Source organism: Prionailurus viverrinus, chromosome A1 (assembly GCF_022837055.1).
Source record: "Prionailurus viverrinus isolate Anna chromosome A1, UM_Priviv_1.0, whole genome shotgun sequence".
Classification (NCBI taxonomy): Eukaryota; Metazoa; Chordata; class Mammalia; order Carnivora; family Felidae; genus Prionailurus; species Prionailurus viverrinus.
Genome location: NC_062561.1, coordinates 170,727,760 through 170,754,505, shown reverse-complemented (window position 1 = coordinate 170,754,505; position 26,746 = coordinate 170,727,760). Strand labels below are relative to the sequence as shown.

The 26,746-nt window shown below is 35.6% G+C and overlaps 1 protein-coding gene across 2 annotated transcripts in view; it reads right to left on the bottom strand.

The window, feature by feature from the left end:
• The window catches only part of MAN2A1 (mannosidase alpha class 2A member 1), a 168,894-nt gene that overhangs the window by 60,509 nt on the left and 81,639 nt on the right, over positions 1-26,746 (bottom strand). For both annotated transcript variants that reach the window (XM_047862940.1, XM_047862948.1), the window contains 3 exons: positions 25,156-25,338; positions 20,185-20,299; positions 18,821-18,888 (listed from right to left, as the gene is read on the bottom strand). In XM_047862940.1, the coding sequence (XP_047718896.1) occupies positions 18,821-18,888; positions 20,185-20,299; positions 25,156-25,338 (366 nt within the window). The remainder of the gene's footprint in view (positions 1-18,820; positions 18,889-20,184; positions 20,300-25,155; positions 25,339-26,746) is intronic.

Below are 26,746 nucleotides of genomic sequence, written 5' to 3'. Positions count from 1 at the left end.
ACAAGGCAAAGAAAGAGATCCTCCCCTTGGAGCCTGTGGCAGGAACCAGCCCTGCCAACACTTTGTGGGGCCCATGAAATGGACTCTGGACTTTGGATCTCCAGCACTGTGTGTAAGACAGTAAATGAGTGCTTTTTTAAGAGACTGAGTTTGTGGTAATTTGTTACAGCACAATAGGAAACTAACACCAGGTTACACTATTCCTCTTGAAAATGAAGGCTAAACTCTGGTTTCACAAAGAATGAGACTTTGTACCACCAAGCAAAATAAAGAAAATCTTGAGGTCTGGAAAGTAGGGCAGGGTGGGGGTGGGCAAAGAGCAATGAGAAGAACTTGGGGTCTTTGGAACTGGGCCCAAGGAAAAGACTGCAATGAGGTATATCCAGTGGTCTGACCCTCTCTCCCATGGAAGATGTCCTCCCACATCCTCATCCACTGACCACCAGGCCTGATGTGGCCCAATCCCACCGTCCTAGCACAGGTGGCCACAGCAAACACTACTGAGAAAGCAAATAAGGAAAACCCCAAACCTGTACTTTGTGAGAAGCAAATGACTGAGAGTCCCTTGCAGAGACTAAGGTGGTTATTCCCAGCTTTTTAAAAATTATATTTATTTTCTAATCTTTGAAAACCTTAAACAGACCCCACTCAATGGAGAAATGCACACATGCACAAGATTTTTCATGTAAGTTCCAAGGCCTCCCAGTTTAAACATCTTTCTAATCTTATAAATGAGGCCTTCTCAGGCAAATACTTAACTGTTTTCCCCATAAAAATTTCTCTAGAAACTATATAATAAGTCTTTCTTCTCTTCAATTACCAGATAATGGAATTTATATTTGTAAGAAGAAAAATTAAAAAATTGATGTTTTCTGAAAGCTTCCAGGTGATTAAGTAACAAACATAGTCTCATCTAAGAGGCAAAAAAATTGAACACTAAGGAACAGAACACTCTTTTTCTCAGTAATAAGGATTATACTTGAATATAATAGTGTATAAATGTTACCTGATCTTCCTAACACATGATTATTTCACCATTTTTTCCTATATTTAGGAGAAATAACTTTCTTAAAATTTATGGACAAAAAATATTCTGAATCTATCATCCTATGAACAGTCATCTGCCCAAGGACAGGATTCAAAAGGAAAGTCTACAAGTGCACTGAATATGTGAGTAAATCCAAATGCAAAGCAGTCTTTCAAGAAACAATATGACGACAGCAGGACCTACAATTGCTATTGTCTACTAAGTATTTAATTTCTGAGAAACCCTTCTATCTCAAATCCAAGAATTCCACAAAATATTACCAATAAAAGTTCTTAGTTTCAATGAAAAGTCTGTGATATTGTTAAGCAAATATTCTAGAAAGCTATTCTGTAGGAAATAATTACTTTGAGAAGTATGCTTGTTTGTGATACTAATCGACAAAGCAGTAAATCAGCAACAGCACTGTACCTTAAAGAAATATTTTTGCTATTTTTAACCCAAAGTCAATTTGACTTGGCAGGTGGTGGAGGGTTTCTCAGATATAATGGTAACGATAACAATAATAGTGATAACACCAACAGCTGCACTTAATTTGCGTTTAGAACACTGCCTCACACTCAGTATGTACTTTACTTGAATTAACTCCTTTCAGTTTCACAAGTAACTTATGAAGTCCTAGAATCAGGACTATTTTACAGATGTGTAGGAGTGGTTTGGTATCCTCCTGCTCGTGGGCACATAGCCATTTAAGTGACAGAGCCAGGATTGAAACTCAAGCAATCCAACTCCTGCTGACTGCAGAAGGCAGTCCTGTTTCTCTCCAGGGGGGGAAAGACGCTCAAAGTGTATGTGCTAGAAATACAGCTGCGTCATCTGTAGCACTCGGAGTCCTATCAGAGTCCCCATGTCCCCAAAGCTCTTGGAATGCTGCTTCATTAGAGCTCTGTATCCATCCCAGTGAAAAGCCTACACCTAAGAACCCTCTAACCACCTCCAATGGCAGGACTGTGGTTCAAAGGGGTTTCTTTGAGGTGAAAATAAGGCTAACCTTCCTGAGCTGCTACAGGGCCAACACGTGCTGTTCCCTCAGTCCGTACTTAATTTTTCTAAGAGGTGGTAGGAAGGGAACTGCCATAATAAGTCACCAACTTGCAATAGTGGAGATATTCTGGAAAAGTTTCCTATGTCCCCGTTAATTGGACAAACGTGCTTAATTTCCAGAATTGAGTTTTCTACCCAGAAACTTCCTTTCCTGGTGTTTGCCCAAATGAATGCTTTATATACGATTTATGTTTTAAAAAAACAGACAAGAGGGGTGCCTGGGTGGCTCAGTTGGTTAAGCGTCCAACTTCAGCTTAGGTCATTCTCTCACAGTCAGTGAGTTCAAGCCCCGTGTTGGGCTCTGTGCTGACAGCTCAGAGCCTGGAGCCTGCTTCGGATTCTGTAACTCCTTTTCTCTCTGCCCCTCTGCCTCTCATGCTCTGTCTCTCTCTCAAAAATAAATAAACATTAAAAAAACACTAAAAAAAAAACCAACAGACAAGAAAGTCAATGTTAGCTGGATGTGACCCTAGGAATCACCTACTTGAGCCCCCCTCTCTCCCAACACATGTAGAGACTGGAATTAAATTTTCAAAGAAAAAGATGCTAGTTAGTGACAGCGGTGGGACTAGAATAAGCCCTTGACTCTTGGTCCAGACCATTCATAATACTGTGCTCTTTCTAGGCACCTGACCATGAAATCTGCTCAAAGCTCAGTGGTACAGAAACAAAAGAGTACCATAAATGTTATCAGATATTATCCCTGCAGATACTACTTACAGTTGCAATTCAACATTATAAATTGAAGTGTTAACTTTCAAAAGTACAACTGCTTATTTCAGGAACGGGAAAAGCACTTCTAAAAGCCAAAATACAACCAAAGTAGAATCAACATGCAATTTTGTAACTTTTAAATAGTCCTGAAAAATCTTACAACTATTTCCAGTGCATAACAGAAAATAGCAATAAGAAGGATAAGTACTCCTTTCCAACTATTCTAAAACCTTTGATACTAAAGCAATAATAAGAAACAGATACAAAAACTGTACATAATTTGGCTGACCCTAAGAGTCTTGTCACCAATTAAGTTGCTTTCACTCTGAGAGGAGTTTCGCCTAAAACAAAAATGCCATCTGTTTTACCTAAAACATTAAGATGTTCTATTTTCTTGTCATTTCAGAAATCACATCTGTAGCCATTTTCTGAAAAGACAGCATAAGACATTATATTTATGGGTGACTGCATAAGGAATGATGTTCAATCAAAATGTAATTTTCATCTACTGGGAGAAAATTTCATTTCTCCAATAACTGTAACGCTGTAACTTTGGAGGAACACATAGTACATAAACAGGCTGATTTTCACAAATAAAAAGACCTTAAAAGTTAATGCAGTAAAATAAAGTTGTTTTGTTACTAAAGACAGACAAGGCAAATACGTTTATATTCACTGCGTATGTCTTTGTCGACAACTGAAATCTATCTTGTGTGAGGTTTGTAGGTGAAAAGAAAAAAACAACAACAACTTATTATTGGTGCTAGTGAGCCACCATATAAGAGGTAAAAATATGAAAAGAACAAAACACAAGCCACTTTTACCTTCAAAATACTTTTAGACACAATATTGGTCCTGGGAAAGACATTCTACTCTACAATCCAATGAACCAATTGAAGATACACAAACACTGGAAAAAACATCACTCACAGTGAAGGCAAACACAATGTCACAAGGGATAAAGAACACATGAAGAAAAACACACAAGCCATCCAACTACCTATGATACTTTGAGTATATATTAAGCACCTACAAAAAACCCTAAAACCCAGGTATGTTTTACTTTGAAAGGTAGCCTAATTACACATACAATTTTCTTGCCTAAAATAAAATAAAATAAAATAATGCTGCTCTCCAAATAAGGATGAAATAAATAAGTCCAAAGGCTCTATTTAAAATTTTTCTTTTACCACAAAGTTGTGAAGTGTTCTGAAGTCCAAGATGGGCTTGAAGCCCTTCCTGACTTTTTCAGGATCAGGATACTTTCACTAAAATCCTTTTCCTTGTTCCTCTTGTAGTGCACGCTTTATTAATCTGCATTTAGAAGGAAAAAAAATCTTGTTCAGAAGAACAGAAGACTTTGAAATATGCCATATTACTTCAGTCTTTCCTGTGAACTGCTTTGAGTTAATTAGCTGTATCTTAGTAATTTCAGGAGACAGGATGGACATGGAGAGAAAAGAAGAGAGAGAACAGAAGACTAAATGTGCAAGAAATCAGAAAAACAAACTACGGACTCTCTCTAGTAGAATTATCACCTCCCCCCACCCGAATACACATCACTTTTAAAAATCACTCACATTCCAGATATTTAATTTACTTTATCACTTCCATAGTGCATTCTATAACTCCAACAGGGGGAAAAACTTTGGCACTACAGCAGTAACAGAACAGAATCCCTCAATGATTTGCATTATCCAGCAGATACACCAAAACTAATGCCAGCTTTTCTTTGGCACTGTCTCATCTCCTTTCCAAAATTTTTCTTCGGTTCCACAAAGTAATGTATTTCCAAATACCTTAACTGGAAATTTTTATAATCCTTCCTAGATTGTAGGTGGTAATCCCCAGGGTAACTCTGCCTTTACACTGTAAGGCAAATCTCACCATAATCCAACATGTATAGAACACATATTTTTCCTCTCCATCGTCTGCGCTTTCCTGATTATGATCTCTGATGGGGTAATTGCAAGATGTTGGAAGCAACAAACAAAATCGCTTTAATTTCATTAGACAAACCATGCAACTAAAACACCTTGTATAAACTTAATTCACTGTATAATAATCTGACAATAAACTAGAACCACACAGCTAGTTAAGAAAGTTTGATTTAAAGAATAAACAATAAAAAGGCAATTAAAACACAGACTAACCAGGCAATTTAGCAGGTGTTCACTCAACACATAACTACTTTGCCATTGCTTTTCAAGAAATAAAACTTAAAACTATCATTTCAAATGCAGTCTGTTCAACCACTTCCACAGATAAAATCTAAAGCTAATAAAATCTAAAATAATTTTGTACCTAGGAATAAAATCACAGTAGACTAATTATAACAGCCCGGGAAGGAAGATTCTTTTCAAGTTCACATAAAATTGATGAAAAGAATGATTTAAGATACCATGCCCTGAAAGCAGTAAGAAGACAAATTCTATCCACATTGTAAATCATTTAGAAATCACTATGTGATAATGATAGCAGGCTACTGATAAACATTTTCTTCAAACTTCTAAATGGCAACAAAAATGTATATAATTAATTGACAGTTACAGTATTTAAAGTTGCCTATTACAAACTTTAAACTGCCTAATGCAAGACGTGTAAAAGGTATTATTTCAGGAGGTGCAAGAAAGCATTAAGAATTTCTTTTTTAATTCTGATAATGAGGAAGCCTAAAGCATAGTCAAGAAGCTAGAGCACTAGCAGACAAATAGAGTCAAGGCAAGGACTCTTACAAAGAAGAAAAGTCAACACTTACATTCCTCTGTGCTTACAGAATGTGATACCATGGGCGAAGAGTCAGCACTACTTGACTTAAAAATTTCTTAAGAAACAGACATTTTTCAATTTTTGGAAGGGATGGGAAGCAGAACAAAGAAGAAAAGTTGAGGCACTCAAGCACGATGCTAATAACAATCTGATGTCAGTCAGAGAGTTCTGGTACTTTCTGCTGCAATGTGTCTTTATTAGGCAATTTGCTAATTATTTTAACTAATTACTTCATAATTCCTCCAAACCATTGCTGTGTAAATCTATAATCTCTATCTTCAAAATCTAAAAAACTCTGAAAATCAAGTTTTTCAAAATTCATTTGGTGGCAAAACCTATTCCACTTGATCTTAATATTCGGAAATTTTAAGTTATTTGATAAGCCCTGTCCCAGACCAAAATATTATTTATGCAATATGCCATATATTCATATTAAGTTCCTAAAATTTTAAAAATACTGAATTCACAAAGATTCCAGGTAAAGGACTGAGGATTTTATTTAGAGGTAGGCTATACAGCAGTCCAAGTCATAGACTACTTACAGCAGACATCCTATCTGTGTAGGTTCTGAGCCAAAAGAAAACAAAACAAAAAAACCCACCCAAAACCAAAACCAAACAAAAACCAACAGGAAATGAAAGAAGGAAAACATGAACACATCCCAGCAGAGTGTTACACAAGGCAAGAACACAAAATAAATCTGTCATCGAATGACTATCTGAACTAGGGAGTAAGTATATTTTAACATGGTCCCAAATAGATCACTAAGAAACAGTGAACATTTAAGAATACTGTGTTTTCTTCATACGTGAACACCCCTAATCTCAATAGAACATATGTGCTCTTACTTTCTCTCTCTTCCAATTCTTTATTTTGCAGTATCTAATTAAGTTTTGGTTTTGGAATAAATGGAAAACCTGTTTCTTAATAATTGTGTGGGATATGATTTTTCTACCTAACTGGCAGAAGAGTCTTGAGAACAAGTTTTTAAGAAGCTTCTAGCACCCAGGACTGATTTATTCAGTGCAGATCTGTTTCTACAGTGTACACAACACAACTCTAGTCTGAGGTGACGAGGACAAGGAAGAGTAGTCAATGATCAGAAAACACAGTAGCTAGTCTGGGGTCTAGAAAACGAACCTAATGAGTAGATCATGCTAGCTGCCTACCCACAAGCTGTTTTCATATTTTATTTTACTGAGGATGACAATAACTTTAACTTACAAAAAAAAAAAAAAAAAGCCCTTGATTCCCCATACTTGAGGTGGCCACATAACACAGTTCTGGCCAATGAAATGCAACTAGAATTCACAAAGTGGAGCTTCCCAGAAAATTATTGTATCCTCAATTTAATAAAAGTCAGCAGACTCAAGTGGCATAACTTTCATCCTCTGCTCCTTCTCCCTGCTCCTAGCTGGAACACAATGCAACGTCTGGAGAAGCAGGCACAACCTTGAGACCATGAGAACAACTGCCACAGGCTGAGGCAGGGCTGAAAGGTAAAAGGGGCCCAGTCCTTTAATGACCTTAGGGAACACATCACAAGTCCTGAACTACCTACTATGAAACTCATACCTAAGAAAAATAAACTGCTTTCTTGTGAAGCCAATGTAGTAAGGTTTTCGTTATCTGCAGTTGAATACAATCTGAAGAGAAACACTATACCCACAAGAAACGATGCTGAAGTACCAAGAACTCATATTAATCTTAAAAGAAGATAGCACTGAATGCAAGATGATTCTTCTAATGCAAAAAATTTCCCATAAAGATTGATCACTATAGACATACTTTTCCTTAGAGGGCAGCTTAATTTTAAATCTGTCCTTAACTGCCTATCAAATACTACACATAACTTCTCATAATTGCTACCTTCTCTACCTGAATTTTTAGTTACCAATTCGGCAAACACCTCCACCATATGAAGCACTTCTTCCTCATTTCATTCAACCATATGTAACGTCTTCAATTCAAGCAAGTCTTCTTCATTTTCTCCATGGAAGTTGAAAGGCAGATTTCATAAAAACTTAAGCTCAAACCTCAGAATTTACCAAACCTATGCTCTCTTTAATTTAATACAAAAAGATATGCTAATGTAGGCATTATTTTAAACTTCATATAGAATTTTATGAACCTAAGAGTATTTGACCAATCCCTTCTGGTTATTGATGAACATTTAAGTATTTTAAACATTTAAAGTATTTGTTTGGATGATAAAGCTGAGAGACATATTTTGCCCACAGTTCTCTTCACCTCTATATAGGATTATTTCTGCAAGATACATTTCTTCCAGTGCAATGCCTAATTTGAATGCACCTGGCACATATTACTAGGTTACCTTCCAGAAAGATTGCCAGGTGTCATGTTAGGATGGTGAGCAAAATCCAACCTATGCCTTCATGGGATTTATAGCAAGTTCCTTCAGCAGAATATTACATAGGTGCTAAGTTGGACAACAGTGGTTAAACACATAGTCACATGGGAGCACGTAAGAGTGCCACCTAGTCTAACTCAAGGGTATCAGAAAAAGGTTCCAGGAATATAACATCTAAATTGAGTTCTAAAAAGATAATCAGGAATTTGTGTGTGTGTGTGTGTGTGTGTGTGTGTACGTGCGTGTGTGTATATGACTGGGGATGTGGTGGGAAGGGTTTTTGTTTTGTTTTGTTTCTAGGCAGCAATAGTCTAGAAGTAAGAGAACACAGTATTCAAGAGAATTGATAGTTGAAGGGCTGAAGCACATAGTGCAGGCCGAGGTGACGTGAAAGATGACGCGAGACACCAAAATGCAGACACATGATTCAAGTTAAAGAGTCTGTGAGTTTATCCTTAAGGCAATGGAGAAAAGAAGAGTTTTGAACAGAGAATTTAGAACATCACTGCTAGTATCCAGTACTATTAAGTTCATATAGGTAAACTTATTTAATTCCTCCAACAAATGTAGGAGGGAGGGACACCCACCACTGGGGTGTCACCATCATCCAGGGGAGAGACACTACCAACCTAAAATAGGGTACTGGCACTGAAGATAAGGAGAAGTGGACAAAACTGCAATACATTTAGAAAGTAGAATGAAAAGAGACAAAGATGACCAGGGCAATCCTGAAATTTATTATCCAAATGAATATACCTTTGAGAATCAAAGGGGACCACTAATGAAAAACTGAATACACGCTCACTCTAAAACTGAGGCCCAAGTTGAGGTGCCTGGGTGGCTCATTTGGTTGAACATATGACTTCCGCTTAGGTCATGATCTCACAGTTCATGAGTTCGAGCCCCACATCGGGCTCTGTGCTGACAGCTTAGAGCCTGGAGCCTGCTTCGAATTCTGTGTCTCCCTCTCTCTGCCCCTCCCCACTCATGCTCCGTCTCTCTCTCTCCTTCAAAAATAAATAAAAACATTAAAAAAAAAATTAAATTGAGGCCCAAGTAAGTGGAGGACAAAGCTGACATTTTATTGAAGTGCTTGGGACCACAGAGTGGGTATGAGTAGAGACTAGGAGTTCTGTTTTAGAAAACACTGAGATGGAGGTACAAGTGAGCCATCTCAATGGAGCTATCCACCTGGCCCGTGGGCAGAACTCCAGAGACTTTTCTCAATAGAGATATACATGTGGTGAGTCAACGGTACGCTGACAATAAATGAAGGCAATGGAGTAGGAAATATCACTCTTACCAGGAGCTTTTATCTTTTAAATCTTCCTGAGGCAAAACAATTATTTATTTAAGATCTCTTATATGCTCTTGACTCTCCACCTCTTTCAGATGTTAACATAATCTCAAGCTACACATCTGTATTCCTGTAGATTTTTCTACGGTACACATTTACCTTCAGTTTCGGTAACCGAATTTACAACAATGATTTGGATTCATGACGTCTCCTTACTTCCAGTGCCTTCTTACTTTTGATTCACACATTAGTCAGCTGAGTTGACTTTATCCAGAAAATTTTTAAAGAGTACCTGTGGTACATTTTTATAGGTGTTTTCATATTTGAAAATGTCTTTTTTTGTTGCCTTCGCATATGAAAGAGAACTGTGAGTATAAAATGATTTCAAACCTCCACAGACTTGTCGTTACCGAGAAGAAACCTAAGTCAGTCTAGCTTTTGTTCCATATTATACATGATCTGTCTTTTTGCTTGGGTACTTTTACAATATGTCCTTTTCCTTTTAATTGAACTAAGTTAGCAAGACACACCAGGGGTGACTCTCTTTTCATTTGTATTACCCAGAACTTCACCCTTTTCATCTATAAAGCAAGACCTTCTCGGCTCAGAAAACTTTTCATCAATTGTATCTTTGATCGTTGCCTCTGCTCCATTTTTTTCCCAAAGAAAATCTCTAAGTCTTTTGTTAAAATCTTGCCTTCCATGCCTATCATCTTCTGTCCTGTTGTTTCCACTTGTCTTCCTTGGCGCTGCATTCTGGCAAAGCGTCTCAAGGGTTTTTTCTGTCATATCACTGGACACGCTTGCACAATGTCAGCCTCACTCTTCAGTACAAATAATGAAGATGCTCTCTCATTGCACCCCCACCAATAACCTTTCCTTTTGTGGCTCCCCCATGCCGCTCGCCATCTTTTTATTTCAGCTCTCCGCGTTCTGTTTCAGGCTTCTTAGAGATCATGACTCAAACTTTTTGAGAACACCAAAGAGGTCTTTGTGAAATGTTTTCCTAGTCTCTGTTACAAATCATTTTAAAAGGCAAATCGTTCTCCCAAGTCTTCTTGTACCCCTACTTTTTGTCATTCTGTAGGGCCTTTGCACAGGTTTCCTATGGTAACTTTCCATTTACTTTCCTACCCTCTCAGAAGTAGACATCTACCCAGACTCTGTGTATGCTAAAGGTACCCTTGGTCTTTATTCTGGGATTGGCTGAACTCCCTCTCTTATTCCAGAGTTAGTTTTTTTTTTTGACAAGTATTTGTTGAGCACCTATAATGTGCCAAGTATTTGCCAGGGGATTCAAAAGCAAGTAAGTTCCCTGCCACCATAGAGCTAATATTTTAGCAAGAGAGATGGACAGCAAGAAAGAAATAAAATAACCAGTTTGTTAATAACACTTGAAGGAGGTAAAGAAAATGCAGTGATGGAGAACACTGAATAAGTTTTACCATATATATAATACATATATAAATAATATAATATACATATAATAACATAAATTATAAAATAAGGAATAGAAGTCCAGATGCATAGAGGTAGCCTGAATGCAAAAGGTCCAAAAGGCCAATCAATCAAGGTGGCTATGGCTGTAGTATTCATTCTTTTATGCCAGCTCTGGTGAACAAATGGAGAGGTTCTTTCTTCAGCAAAGAATATCACAGTATCTTTCTGGCCCGTGCCACTGTCAGTAGCAATTTCCATAAATGGGTACTTTCCTAGGTCAGTGCTCTACCATCAGTTCTCCATTTGTTTCTCCCTATTTTATTTCTGTCAGATTGAGTCTCCAAATTGGTTGTAAAATACAGACACAATGGAAGCCCCCTTATTGTGATTAAGGCTGGCAATAGATCTGTTAATTGAAAGAGATAAAATTGACTTGAAAGTCAAAGGTAAAGTAGGACATTTTAAAGTTATACATATATGACTCAATAACTCATATTCATGTATGTTTTACGTATATATAATTTCCTAATCTACTGATACAACAGCAAAGCTACTTTGACTATGGGACCACTAATTCCTGGATTGTACCTACTACATAATCATCATGTGATTGATCATGTATGGTTTCCAGCTTAGGTTTTTGTAAAGTAGACCAAGAACTTCAACATTTAAAAAAAAAATATTAGGCAACAGGAGTACAGACTGCTTCTCCATCTTTATGATTTTCTTCCCAAATATTTTATAGGCATCTCACCGATCAGTGACTTACCTTTGTTGAAAATCTCCAACTTCATGTATAAAAGCAAACTTTTTGTATAATTCATCAGTTTAATAAAAAGTAATCAAATCATGCAAGAAAAGTAACAAGATCAACTGATCTGGGAATAAATAATCGATTCGTGATAATCATACAACTCAACTGAACTACAGAGGGAGAGAATTATACTTGTTTCCCTAGCTAGCAGCTTATTGATGACAAGGTCAAGGTACGATGGGCACCAAAAAGGAATGGAAAGAATCAACTGATCTAGTTGGCTAATTAAATGGAGACTGGTTAACAGAAATCTTAGGCAGAGAGAATGAAAATAATAGCTACCTATCTCCTTAACAGCCTCAAAAAACAGCACTGTCCCTGTATTAAAATATTAGTCCTCTTGTCTGGTTGATAAAATACTGGAATTTCAAAGCTGTGGGAGTAGACACTATAAAAAGGAAAAGGAATCAATCCCCATATCTGCTTCTAGAGACCTGCAATGTTGCTTTTATTTCTAACTGTTTACCACTGGTCAGGGAATAATTGCATTTTTCAGTCTAGTCGATCAACTTTATAGTTTGTGGATATCTTAAATTGTGGCAATAGGTTGACCATCAAGCCAAGGTTTGGTGTTCCTCTGATTGTTCATCATCATCTTTGTTTTCATGAGTTTCATCAGGAAATTGAGAGAGTCAGTCTCAGGGTCCCTAATCAGCCATCACATAAAATGAAAGTGTCAAATTTTTGTTTTTTAATATAATAGGTGTTATTCATCTAAGTCAATATAAGGTTGAAACAGTATTTCAGGAATTAATAACTCATCATGTCTGGTATCATAAAAAAATAGAAATGTTAAGAGTAATAAGACAATCATGGGAAAAGGTAGAGTCTTTTCTCCTTGTCCCTCCCCCAAAGACCTTTATATTTCCCTGGGTGCGGTGGGGGGGAAATACCAGGCAACATACAAGCTGGCAGATGATTGATTTGGAATGGCAAACACCAAAAAACAGTACTTGATGTTGGTATCCAGACATGATTGTTCTAAAATAAGTTCTAACATAAAATTAACTAATATATCTGTTGAAGCTATCTCCAACTCCCTAAGAAACTTTCAGTTACTTCAAGTAATATACTATATTCTACTGAAGTCTTTTCAATATAACATCCTTTCTAAAAATATCCCAGATTACACACAGCCTGAAATGTATTTCTGGATAATTGGAGAACTGGTCAATCTGTATCTTGAAGAAGTCAAAATTAATAAAATATAACTCAGATGCAACAGATGAAAATACACAAACACCTTTCACAAGCAATTAATACTTAAACAGAAAAGCAACTCAGAAGAGAGTTTAGGAACTCATCCTTCAAATCCATTAGTGAGTATTAATTCTTAAGCAGACTAGACTATTAATACCCACAAAGACCTACACTAGACTAGAACAGCTCAGTTTTTTATTTTTGAGATTCTCCACTGCTGTCAGTTAACAATTCCCCCATTAAAAGAAAATTCTAAAGTAGCTTTAAAAGAAAAGGACATTTCAGCTACTCTCATACTAATAGAACCTGCAAAAGGTCCAGAGTGTCAAATCCTAGTCAAATCATGTATTCTATTATTACCTTGAATTCCCTTAGGATAATATTAAAATGCAGCCCGCAATTTTCAAGAATGGAAATCCTCAATCTTCCTGACTTTGTACATTTTCTTGCTAACTAAGGTGAAGGTATTTCTGTACTAGTTTTCTAGTACATGACAAGATTTGAGCTCTCACTATTACAATCCACGAGCAACAAGCACAGTTCTTACACTAGGTATCACTGTTAATCTCCCCCAAGAAAAGCCATGAGGCACAAGTCAAGCTCCATCTTGACATTCATGGCTCTCTCAACAGACTCCAGGTGTTCATATTAAAACCACTCTGGTTCAAGTCATGGAATCTCAGTTCAGTTCTGTACAAATGCTTCTACCAGGTCTGTATTATAATAGATAACACTGACGGAATCTGAGCAGTTAGAATTCTCTCTCTCCTTTTCTTCACTTAAAACTTAAGCTGAAACAACTGTTAGGGATATCAGATATTTTTCTTAGATACTTTCTGAGTGTGACTTGGTATAAAAATACATTGATGACATGGTAACCGATGAGAAAATGATTTCAAGTCTTGAACCTCATTACACTATAGGTAATTATTGTGAGAAGAACTATTTGTGATAACATCAAAAACACAAAATGTGGGATCAGGCAAATCCTCTTTGTCAACAACAACAGAAAGTCTTATGTGTAAAAACTGATCTGATCAAGTCAACTCATTCAGTATCTTTTGAACCCACTCAGTGCAAAGAGCCTCGAAGAATGCAATCTCAACGGAATTAATTCTGTAAGAATACAATGATGCTGAGATGCAACCTAAAATTTTTCAGGTCTCATGGTATGAAACTCTAAAATCTCAAGTGAGCAGCTGTCCAAATGTTGAGCAAATTCAAAGCTCTTCCTAACTGTTGTTTATTTTTGCTTGCAGTAGTAGTGTATTTGGAAACCCTCTGGCATCCAGACTCCAAATATTAGATGAAAGAACTATTTAGGGAAAATATATGCCAGGATACCACATTTTCAAATACAATGTGAGCCATGTCGTATGCACATCTGGTGTCTAAAGTTCAATATTCTCTTCAATCAATAATTAATTGTATTTCAACAAGTCTTTATTCAATTCTTGCTATGTTGAGTAAACTTCCGAAGGTATGTTGGGGGAAATAAATAAAAGAAATAGTTCCTACCATCAAGGAGTTTACAATCTAACAGACTTAACCTCAAATAATTATACTGACAGAAATAAGACAAAATCCATTCACAGCTATATGAGTAAGTCATTTTGGACCTGATTTAGATGAACATTTAGGGCCCCTTCATAATGGGATGACACTTTGGGCATCTAGAGGGGAGGGGGAATACTGTACATATGGTAGGTATGTGCACTGGAGTGGCCAGTGGGTAAACTGTAGTAGACAGACTTCAAGATGACTGCCATCATTCCCTCTGCTTCCTATATATGCTCCTCACATCATGTAATGGAGAAGAATTTCCTCCCCTTGAATCTCGATTGACCTTAATGACTTGCTTGACTAAGAATGTAGTGGGAAGGACCTCCTAGGACTTCTGAGGCTAAGTCCTAGAAGCCTTGCCGCTTTCACTCAGGTGACTTTCTCAGGGTTCTGCTGTGGGTTGATTCCTGTGACAACTACATGCAATAAATCAGAGGCAGAGAGAAACTGATAACAAAAGAGCAGGAAGGCATTGCAGTGGTTCAAGTAAAACGTAAAAAAAAAAAGTGGCTTGAAACCGAAAAGTAACAGGAAGGCAGGAGATGATGGATGTCAGAGATGAGTAGAGGGGAAAATCCAAAAGACTCTCCAGTCCCTGACACTTAAAGAGCAAGAAAAGGTAGAAGTCAAAGTGGGTTCTGGGGTTTTAGAACCTAGACAACCAAAAAGAGAAGGATACTATTAATAAAGATTGTGATCCAGAAGGAAGTATGCATGGAGAAAACCAGAGGAAATTAAATTAGAAGTGCTGGGCAGCCATCCAGGGAGAACCATTCAACAAGCAAATGGCAATGGGGGTATCAAGTGCCTTTTGTGGGATTAAGTGTTTTTTATATCTGGTAGTCTGAAGTCACCCAAGTCCAAAGCACTGACTTCTTTTGTATCTCCACATGCTTGATGGTTTCTTTTAAAATTAAGCCCTTTTTTTTTCGGGCCAAAAGAGACATAAGATCCCTTAACAATAAGTGCCTGGCTTAAAATTAATAGTACTTAATGGTAAATTATAATTGATTTGAATAAATTATTCTCAAACTAAAAAAATTTTCTACTTGAAAAATTAAATTTGCAGATTTACAGAAGTTATCTCAATGTAATTTTAGTTGTATACTTGGTGGCATTTCAAATTATCCACTTTAAAAAAAAAAATTCCTTTATACACTGTCAGAACACACAACTTGCTGGCCTGAGCTATGGCAACACTTGTTTCCATCCTGCCTGAAGGACCAAATGCCAAACCAAGACTGAAATCCCTGCATGTCTCAAAAGTTTACCTTCCATCCTGTATGTCCTCTGCACTCCTAATCCTCTAAATCTTTGTATTAAAGCTTTTTACAATTGTTTCTTTAGGCAATTATATGTGTGCAGAGAGAAAAAGAAACATCTCTGTGCGTTTAAGGATTATTTAAGGCTAGAAAATTTATGACTTGTTCAGGGTGCCCTAACTTTTAACTCTTGTTGTACCTGCTTTCCACACAGACTACAAATGCATACACTACAATAGCTTACGTAACCTTGTGGACTCAAGCAGGTACATGGACATATATCACATCACTGTGAGCAGATTATGGACTACTTTTTAAACACTCACAAACGAAAGTACGTTAAGTTACATAGCTATAACTTATGTTGCCAACAACATGATCAAATTCATTTACATGTGTTACCGAAACTATGGGTTTAGAAACTATGGGTTTCTCATCCTTTTTACATCATAATTCCTTGAAGACTCTTTTGAGACATTTTTTGCTACTCATCCCCCTCATACAATTTTAATATAACACTTAAATGTATGTCTGTTATGCACTATTACATACCATTTTTATGCTATTTTTATATATTTAAAAAAATAGTACTTTTTTTTTTCACACTCTAAGAACCGATTTTTACCCTCCTAAGAAGGACGTCTCCCTCACTGAGAATGCATGTTTTAGTTAGATTAGTAATTTGTTACTTAAATAAGAACTATGCTTATAATCAAAATAATGCTAAGCCTTAGATGATTATGTAAGATTCATGAAGAATATGAGAAAAATGTGTGACCATACTTCTGAAACTTCTAACTCAAAGACTGAGAAGTGCAAACATTTATTTCACTTTCAGTACCTGCTAAATAAAGCTATCAAACTCTTCCATTTTAAAGGTTACCATCATTCCTCATTCTTCAGTGATATTACTGAGAGTGACTCAGTATTTGTGGCTAACAAGTAAAATATAGATTTTAAAACCAGAAGAGTAAGTAGTTCTATTCATGAGGTCCTCAAGTACAAAAGAGATAAAAGTAAGAATTCGACAATTGTTAAGTGCCCCAATTCACCTAACCACAGAAATAGTAGTAGCACTGACGTTTGATAGAAAAGAACTGAGAAGAAGTAATATTAAGATGAAGAACACTGTTTAAATACAAACTGTTTTAAAGGAAATATTAAAAAGTGACAATTTTACTAATAGTCTCAAAAATTCTATTAGATCTCCTCAATATCAAAGCCAAAAAACATATTCCTTAGTTAATACACCTGTATCTCCTTTCTTCCTCCAGCATAAGTAGGACTAAATATCACTGCTAGTTAAAGCAAGGACAGTAGAGGAAAAAGAGAAGCCACAGGGTTTCTCACTCACTGTGGCTCCATCCCACACACCCTTCCATGCACCCAAAGGAAGACGAATAGGGTGCAGAAGGGGCATGAGTTGCTTACAGCAAGCATAACATATTTTTACGGTAGCAGAAACAAAGATCTTTCCCCACCAAAATACAAAAAGGAGGAAAAGTTAAGAGAATTAGGCCTAAAGCCAAAGAGATTTATGGATACCACAATTTATTAGGGGCACAATATTTAAGAAATAGCCATGTAACCCCAAATATTTACTTATTTTAAGACAAAGAAAACATTTAGTAGTTGCAGTATCATTACTCTTCCATGACCTGACAATCTGAAAGCTTTTAAGACTGCAACAAGACTTTCTTTAAAAAAAAAAAAAAAAAAATTTTTATTAAAAAAAAATTTTTAATGTTTATTTATTATTGAGAGACAGAGAGAGACAGAGTATAAGCAGGGAAGAGGCAGAGAGAAGAGGAGACACAGAATCCAAAGCAGGCTTCAGGCTCCGAGCTGTCAGCACAGAGCCTGATACAGGGCTCAAACTCACAAACTATGAGATCATGACCTGAGCCAAAGTCGGACGCCCAACCAACTGAGTCACCCAGGTGCCCCCCCCCCCAATTTTTTTTAATGTTTATTTATTTTTTTTTAGAGAGAGAGAGACTGCAGAGGAGGGAACAGCAGAGAGAGACAGGGAGACATAGAATACGAAGGAGGCTCCAGGCTCTGAGCTGTCAGCACACAGCCTGACGTGGGACTTGAATTCATGAACCAGGTGATCATGACCTGAGCCAAAGTCAGATGCTTATTAACCACTGAGCCACCCAGAAGTCCCCCTGCTTTTTTTTTTTTTAATTTTTTTTTTTAATGTTTATTTTGAGAGAGAAACAGAGTGGGAGCAGGGGAGAGACAGAGAGAGAGGGAGACACAAAATCTGAAGGGACTTTCAAGTTAAGATATAAACTATCAACAGTTAATCCCTTCTTTTTCTGGCCAAAAAAAAGAAATATAGGATTTCTTTGCCATTACTTCAGTGATACTTTATTGTAACTAAAAAATACTTATCTTCTTGTTCTAAGGTATGAACTGTATATGTTTTAAGTCTCTACTTCTTGAAGAAATTTAGCCAACTAAGGCTTTATTCTATGCTTAACCAAAATGTCAACGTTATTACAGCAATTGTGTATTTTCTATAATACTATTATTCCATTTATTTTTAAATAATCTCAATAAAGAATACCTAGTTAAAATTATGAATTATCCTTTACAATTATTCTTTGACCCTACAATTTTTAAATACTAAATTTCTCGGATAGTAAAAAGTTATATAACATAAGAATACACTGTGTATCTGGGTATTGTGGGTACTGATATATTGATATTTGGTTATTAAAAACAGATGATGTGGTTAAATAATTACCAATAAAAACACAAAACATTTCTTTCTAAATGAGAGGTAGCCACCAATTAGTCACTCCATTTTTAGATCACCTGAGCACCCTTCCCAATTACCTTAACATAAACCCACAATGCTAAAATGAGACAGTCTGACCAGCACAATGACAAATAACTAGTAAATAGTTTGCAGTAAAATCCTTAATAATTAAGTTTCTTCCTTCATTTTAAAAATAGGATCAGGGATTAATGAAAATAAGGTAAGTAAAACAATGAGTTAAGAAAGAACATAACCATAAATTGTATTTACCATTCCATCCCAAATATCTGTAAAAAATACTGTTATAATAGTTCATTCAGCAATCAATGTACCAAGCACTGTGTTAGCTATTAACACCGAACATGACAGCCCTGGGAGAAAATTCATTTTTTCAGACAACTTTGTACAATTAATAAATTGATTAAATAAAATACTTCCTCAAAATATATACTGGCTAGAGCAAAAAATGTTGAAAAGCAAGAGTGTCAAGTCAGAACCGCAGCAAAAGTTTGTGAGAAATTATGTATTTACCTTGGATCTGCACTCAGCGTTATTACAGTTTTTTGTGGTAGAGAACTTTGTGAGCTTTGTTTCAAATCCTATAAAAATAAGCAAAAATTTTTTTAATTTTAATTTTAAAACTCAAGTTTCAAAATTAGCTATGTAATAGTACTTACAAGAATCCTAAAAAGGGTAAAATGGGGAAAAAATCCTCTCTCCAGCTACACAAAGTCCATCAAAGTTCAAGATAAGTAATTCTTGTGTGTGTGCATACATGTGTGTGTGCATTTAGATCTCAGGACGGCATATGTCACAGGGACCAGACTCCAATTAGGAACCAAATCAGAGTCCTAAAGATAACTGTGCAAAAAGTTTTACTACTTTACCTTTGTATCACAGGTTTCATTCATATCCTATGCAATGTTTGCCCATTTGTTGGATTTTTTACCTTAATATGAAAATATGAAACCATAATTTGATTACAAGCATCAGTATATGAAAATACTGAAATTATCTCTGATTCCAGATGTGTAAGTTCCAATTACATGCAAAATTTCAAAGCCTATCATTCATAATAGACTCTAATGATAAAAAAAAAAAATTACAATTTTAAAATATCTGAGTCGCCAAGTGGAAGTCTTAAGAGGTCTGCAACCAACCATTTTTTTCAACTGTTCTTTGCTGTGGAATAGCATATTCTTCCTTTCAGAGTATGTTCTGTTTTATTGGCTCATCTGATCCTAACAACAGTATAAGCTATGTCTGGTATCGTCTCATCTTACAGGGCTCATAGATGTTAAGCAACTTTTTCAAGGCCCATGCGATCAGGTTCAGAGGTTGAGGCTAAAAGCTAGTCTCCTAATTCCTCAACCACTCCTCTTCTGTTACACACATCTGAGCACTGCCCACAGCACTCCATGGTCTGATCCTAAAACCAGAAGACAATTTAGGATCATTCAAACTGAAGTTCAGCAAGAACAGATTAAGGATTTACAGCAGCAGTGCAAACACCAAGGGGCTTCTAATTTAAGCCAAGCAAAAATAACTACTTATGATGCCCAGTTATCTCACCATATCATCTTACAATACATTATCATCAACACACTTAAGAGTGTTTTGGAAGCCTGTTATGTTTCACATAACAAAGTAAGTTCATTATTTTATTTTTCATGCTTAGATTTAGTCAGAACAAAATATACACCATAAACCAAATACAGACACACTGATAGGAAAGAAGCACACACAGATATTTCATATAAAATGATATAAATTCTAAGTACAAGGAAATCACAATTTTTTAATGTCTCTTTTCACTAAGCTTCTCATCCCCCTTTCCAAATTAAGAATAAAAGAATCACACACTTTTATGATAAATATAAAAGATATCAACTAACCATGTCTAGGAGGTTATCAAAAGAGTAAGAGTTGTACGAGCTTTTGTCCTTCAAAATAAGAAGTAGTGCAGAATATCCGATTATCTTCTTCAAATTCATTAAGGAATGAAAGAGTCTGTGAACCAAAAATGTTACTGGTCTGAGAAGTAATTCAAATATCTGTATACAGTATTTTCAGTTTCTTTAATAATGGCCAAACCACCATTACTCTCATCCTGTCTTCACAAAGTGCAACCTATAATGAACCTATAAAAGAATTGATACTTTTTTGCCCACAATTAAGTACTTAGAAAAAAAGGAGGGGGGTTAATCACAAGATACCACTAATAAGGATTCATTTAAAGTAGAAAACCTTCTGGACATACCTGAAACACATAAACTTATTCAAAATGATTCTTCTTTTTTCTTTTTTTTTTTTTTTTTTACCTGCTGATACATTCTATGAATATCATGTCAAATAATAACACCCTGCATGATCACTCCAACAGCTTTAAGGCGTTCTTACCAAAAAAGCACTTTGATACTTCAGAAAATTCTTTAGCAAGTGTTGAAATAGCAAGAGAAGACATGAGTTTAACTCTTGCTCACAAAATTCAATCAGTATACACACTTCAAAAAATTCAAATTCTTGTTCAAAAAAAAGAGAAAGTTTTTACAAGTCTGGCTAATGAAATTGTCTTTGTCCCTGTTAAATTTTCTTGGTCATTAAAATTGCTAACTGTATTCAAACTGTATTTTTACGTTAGAGGAACCAAAGAGATGCATACCAGTGAACTGATTCAAGATCAATTCCAGAATATAATCTTAGGACATTACCAGCTATTGCTGAAACACTACACATAGGAAAAGAATTTGTTTGAAGTTTTTCTCAAGTTCAGTCTTGTTTCTTTAAAGAACAAGTATCCCTGTTTATAGAACAGTTATCTCTAAACTCACTGGAGAAATCTGTAGAGAAACTTGGTGACTCATGCTTTAATCAACCACGGAGTCTATTATGTTTTAGAGTGATTATATCATTTTCCCCAACATAGGAAGCAATTTTGCATCTATACATTAGGAAGATTTTTGTGGCATGCAACATCAAAAAAAATTGTAAGAGAATCAGAAATAACTTCTTTTTGCAGAGCATTGAGATTACCTTCAAAGATGTAAGTGATCATAATCGTAAGTTAATTAACTAGGTAAATGTGTTATACATACACAGTATTAAAGTCTTAAGGACATGAGTTCAGGCCATCAACCAGCTAGGCTTCTCAGTCTATTCAAATGTTTTCCTAGATGATAACAAGTGTTCTCTCCAGATTAAGAGACAATATGAATGGCTACAACTCAGTTCTAGAAACAAGCCCCTCGATCTAAGTTTATTTTTATTATCTACATAGCTATCTTTATTAGGCTGTCTGAACCTACAGAATAAAAGTCATGTTTTCCATCAGCTAAAACCTTGTATGTATTACAGCACACTGAAGAGTCCTAATTAAACTGAGGGAATGCCACAAATCAATGTTTGTATCCTAAAGGCACACACACAGTTTTCTAATGAGATAAGCACTAAGTACTGATACAGTATTCCCCAAAGCTTTCTCAGGATGTATAAAGCTGTTTTGTTTAAGGCAAAACAAGACTACACACGGTAAATAAGTTTGGGAAACACTGGGTAAAGCAAAATTTTAATGTTTCACCACTTCAGCATTGTGGGATTTCTCAGAGCCTCTAATTTGCTAACATGCCCTTATCCTATTATTATCAAACAGTTCAGAGAATATCACTTAGAAATCAGTTTTCTCCTTTGTTATCATTACTGCTGTTCAAAGCTGGTATTATCATGTGTTTCAATGAATAGTTTGATCTATATGTTTGGACCCTCATACTCACCCTTTGTTCATTTTTTTCTACCTACCTTAATTACAAGGTATAAACTGGCAGAATTTTAAATCTTTGTGTAGCTGACCTCATTACCATTTCTTCTCTTTTACATAGCCACATTATCCACTTTTAAGCTGAACATTCATCACAAAGTGTCCCAGTCTAACTCATTTTTTCATGCCATGATTAGAATTAACCTTCAAATAGCCATGAGGTATTCTTGCTCTCCACGTTATCATTTTATAAACATTCAATCTACTGTTGAGAGAGCAGTAATGTAAGTATGAATCACCCTTAGATGGCAGAAGAGAAAGCTAGAAGGGTCTGGATCCCTGTTAGCATTGTGGAGCTGCCATACCTGAACCAAGGATCTGCAGAGTTCTTTCATACGGCATAAAAGAACAGAATTTATTCAGTTTCAAGTTGTTATTAGTAGCAGCCAAATGTAATCCTTAACTCATACACTTGTTCACAGGGACACTTCTGCCAATATCTGAATAAACAGTCAACAGTCCAAGAACAAGAGAACACCCAATGCTAGCTGCTTCTTTGTTTGTAATTCTCTAACTTGTGTTTTGAAATTTTCTACTTAAAATGTCTACGCTAATGACTTGATAATTGTGTATGACTTTTCAATGAAGTGTGAAGTGCTTGCAAAGCAAATTTACAAATGTCAAGTACAATTTGAGAATTATTGTGTCTTTTTTCTCTAAGATGCAATTTTGCACGGCATGTTTTCATACGCTAAAAGCGTAACCAAACATATGGAAGAAATAATGACAGGACTTCTGGAAAGTTTACGAGACAGAAAATGTCCTGAAGCAAAAACTCTATGACCTGTACCCAAGTCTCTTTCAATATGGCAGCCAGAGAGAGCAGGTATACAGTGCAGGAGAATGACTTTTTATTTCCTCTTAGAAACTCTGCTCTGAATCTAAGCACCTTCACTTCTAAACTCTCAATAAACCAAGAAGGCAGGAGCAGGTGAAAAGGAAAAAATGGAGGATCGGACCTTACTTTTATTTTTTTTTTAATAATTTATTGTTATACACGCTGTTTTTGCAACTTTTGTTTTGCTTTTGTTTTGTTTTACAATACATCTCACAGAGATTTTTGAATCCATATATTAAGTGTGTCTTTATCCTTTCTTTGTGTTAGTATTAGTATTTCATTATATAAATAACAACTTTTTTCTTTTACTTATGCTCTTAGATCAACATATAGCCACAACATATATTTAAAACGAATACTTGTTTCTAACAAAACAAGGACTAATTTCATAGTACTCTCAGTATGTTAGTAAAATATTTTCCAATGAAAAGTATTTCTTCAGAAATTTTATTTTAGAAAATATTCACTTATAATAATAAATGTATTTGTTTTGCAGGGAAACCAGATTCAGTAACCTCTAAATGCCTCATAGGATGGGGGTTGTGAGGGCAGGGAAGGAGAGTGAATCACCCATGATCTGGGGGAACAGTGGATGGAGAGGGTGGTGCAGACCCTAAAAAGCAAGTTAGTTCGTCTGATCCCATGACTGAACTATTATCATGGACCGATTCCAAGGCCATTTGCTTTGCCTGCAAATGGTTTTTAAGTTTTTGAGGATCTGACCTTACTTTCAAAAATGACTTCTGTGAGTGAAAAACCAGTATCACCATCCATTGAGTGTTTCCCACTTTAAGCCCAGCTCAACCTCAACGGATGCCAAATATATTTGCCACAAGAAAACTGAGACTATATCAAGATATTACCTTGAATGTATTCTCAAGGACTGAAGTCAACTAACGAAACCTCAAGATTTTTCCCCCCAAAGAGTCAAAATATTGTAACTAAAATCTTAATTAACACTTATTACAATTAGTAATATCAGTTGTGGATCAATTTTTAATGTTGACTTTATGTGCTGTATATACTTCACATATGGGAGCATTTATTTCAAAAAGAGTCACCTTTTAAATCTATATTATAAGAAAATAAGAGCATATTTTAACAATTTTAAAATATTATCAAAGCACACCATTATCGATAGGAAAAAATCTTGAAGAAAAAATAATCTAAATCAGTGAAACAATAGTCAAAACTCCTTCCCCAACATAGGAATCTTCTCTACACTGATCCTAATGAATGGTAATCTAAACTTGGGCATGATGGTGAAAATCTATCCTAAAAGGTAAGCCTTTCCATTATTGGGAAGCACTATTTTACAAAGTCCCCTGCTGTTCTGAGCTAAAACCTGTACTCACTGTTTCCAATTCTGCACTGTGAAAACACCTGAGCTTCTACTCCCTCACTCATCTTCATAAACTTTCAGAGAGCTGAAGATGGCTTTGATATCAATACCCAGGCCATCCCCTCTCATCTCAAGTCCTTATATCATCCATCCATATATATCAAGGTTGCAAGGCTCTTCTACTTGCTGGGTATCTTCTAGGCTGATTTTTTTGGTCAATGTCCCTCTAAAAAACAATGAAGTATCTGAGAACAATCGGATATGAAACGGAAATGAAGCTGCTATACAATGAAGTGTGGCTCTTTATCTCCCTGAATTAAAGCTATGATCCATTTGATACCAAATCCTTGGTCAAAAAGGTAACCCCAATTACCACACAATATGTAAGAAAAAACACAATCAGTTTTATATTAATGTGTCAGTACTCCATTTGCAGAAATGCACTACAATAAAAAGTTAGAACAGCTAGTATAACATCAAGAGGTTTCTTGAAAAATGCTTTGAAAACTGATGTTTTTCTATAGCAATACTTATAATGCATATCATTAGTAATATGGTCTAATGTACATTAGCAACTTCATCAAAGATATAAGCCTGTGACCCAAAATTTTTAAAGACTGTTTTATAATCACTTTTTTTCAACGTTTATTTATTTTTGGGGACAGAGAGAGACAGAGCATGAACGGGGGAGGGGCAGAGAGAGAGGGAGACACAGAATCGGAAACAGGCTCCAGGCTCTGAGCCATTAGCCCAGAGCCTGACGCGGGGCTCGAACTCACGGACCGCGAGATTGTGACTTGGCTGAAGTCGGACGCTTAACCGACTGCGCCACCCAGACACCCCTATAATCACTTTTTAAATAATTATATTACCTGGTACCATAATCCACAACCACCCAATCTTTTGCAGTTCCTGTGATAGCATCATGATGTTGAAATAGTCCCAAATTTCTTCTGGCTTCTGTCAGTGCCGTGTAATGGGATGATGAAAGAAATTTACTTATCTTGTATTTCTGAGCTTGTTTCAGGGCGAAATAGTAAAGAATTTCAGCAGCCCTAGTTGCATAAAACAGTCATTAATTTTTATTTCAAAACAAATATTGACTATTTAAAACATGTGGTACTGATACATTTTCAAATGTGGTTTTTCAAAAACCCACAATTTCAGTGCTATTTATTAAAAAAAGATACTGATAATAAAGATTTCTATAAGACCATCAAGGTATCCATCTAATAAATCTAAAGCATTGATCATCAGAGAACATCATGTCTAAATTGATATAAAGGGCCCTTGTTCTAGACGTTCCTGGAAAGAAGCCAGTACCCACTGGCAGCGTGATATTTTTTCACTATGTTCTACGTAAGTTAAACCTATCTCAACACAGCAGTAAGAAGTGGTTAATGGTTTCTGTCCTTTCTATCTCCAAGATCAACACAGACACAAAAGATGAACTTCATCATCAGAAAGCCATTTACTCTCACATATGTACATTAAAGGAGAGATGGTGTGGAGATACATGGTCACATGGGTGGGAAAGTAACAGTAAAGCAGACGCAGAAAAATGATGGCTTGACAGCTCACTGACAATAGCTACTCTAAGTGTTGAATGATAACAATGTAAGTGTTGAATTCAACAATATAAACTGAAAGATGACAAAACATATGCTGTCTTTTCTCATTTATTTAAAAATAAAGCACTTCAGCTTAAGAATAGTTTTTGAGCAAGAATATGGGGATTTATCATTTTAACACTTTTTTATTATTTCATCATCAGAGGATATGGTTCAAGATAGGCTTCAAAAGAAGTTCTTTGAAAGGAGATAATGGCTTGATGAAGTAAAAAATGTAATAAGGCTCTTTATGCCAAACGTATTAAGGATAATGGAGAGAAAATCAAGGCGATATATAAATGCATAAAGATATAGGGAAAAAGAAATGTGAAGTACTTAAAAAAAAAGAATTCCTTTAAATTTTGCAATAATTAAAGGTTACTAAATAATCTCCACTTTTAAATTCTAACCCTTCTAAAATTCATGGCATGAGAAACACTAAATTTGAGTGAAAGAAACTGTATATATGTTCATATATATCCACAGCACATACTCCTGGTTTTGAAAAGAATACACACATATAAGGATATTCCAAAATGTAAAAATGGGATTTAAAAATTATTTTCTTCTTTATACTCTTCTATTTTATCCAAGTATTTTTTTTTACAAATAAGCTATAAGATGAAGTATTTATTACCACACAATAAACTTATTTTCAAATAATTACGTTTTGAAATTCACAATTAAATGGTTTTTTGTTGTTTTATTTTAAAGCAGAATTTCCAAAATATATTACCAGCCCTAAGTACTTCCATTTTAAGTATGATCAATAAATTAAGATTGAAACCACATTTCGTAATTGTCACTAAAAAATAGGTGACACTTTCAAAAAATGCAGTGGTCCAAAAGAAAT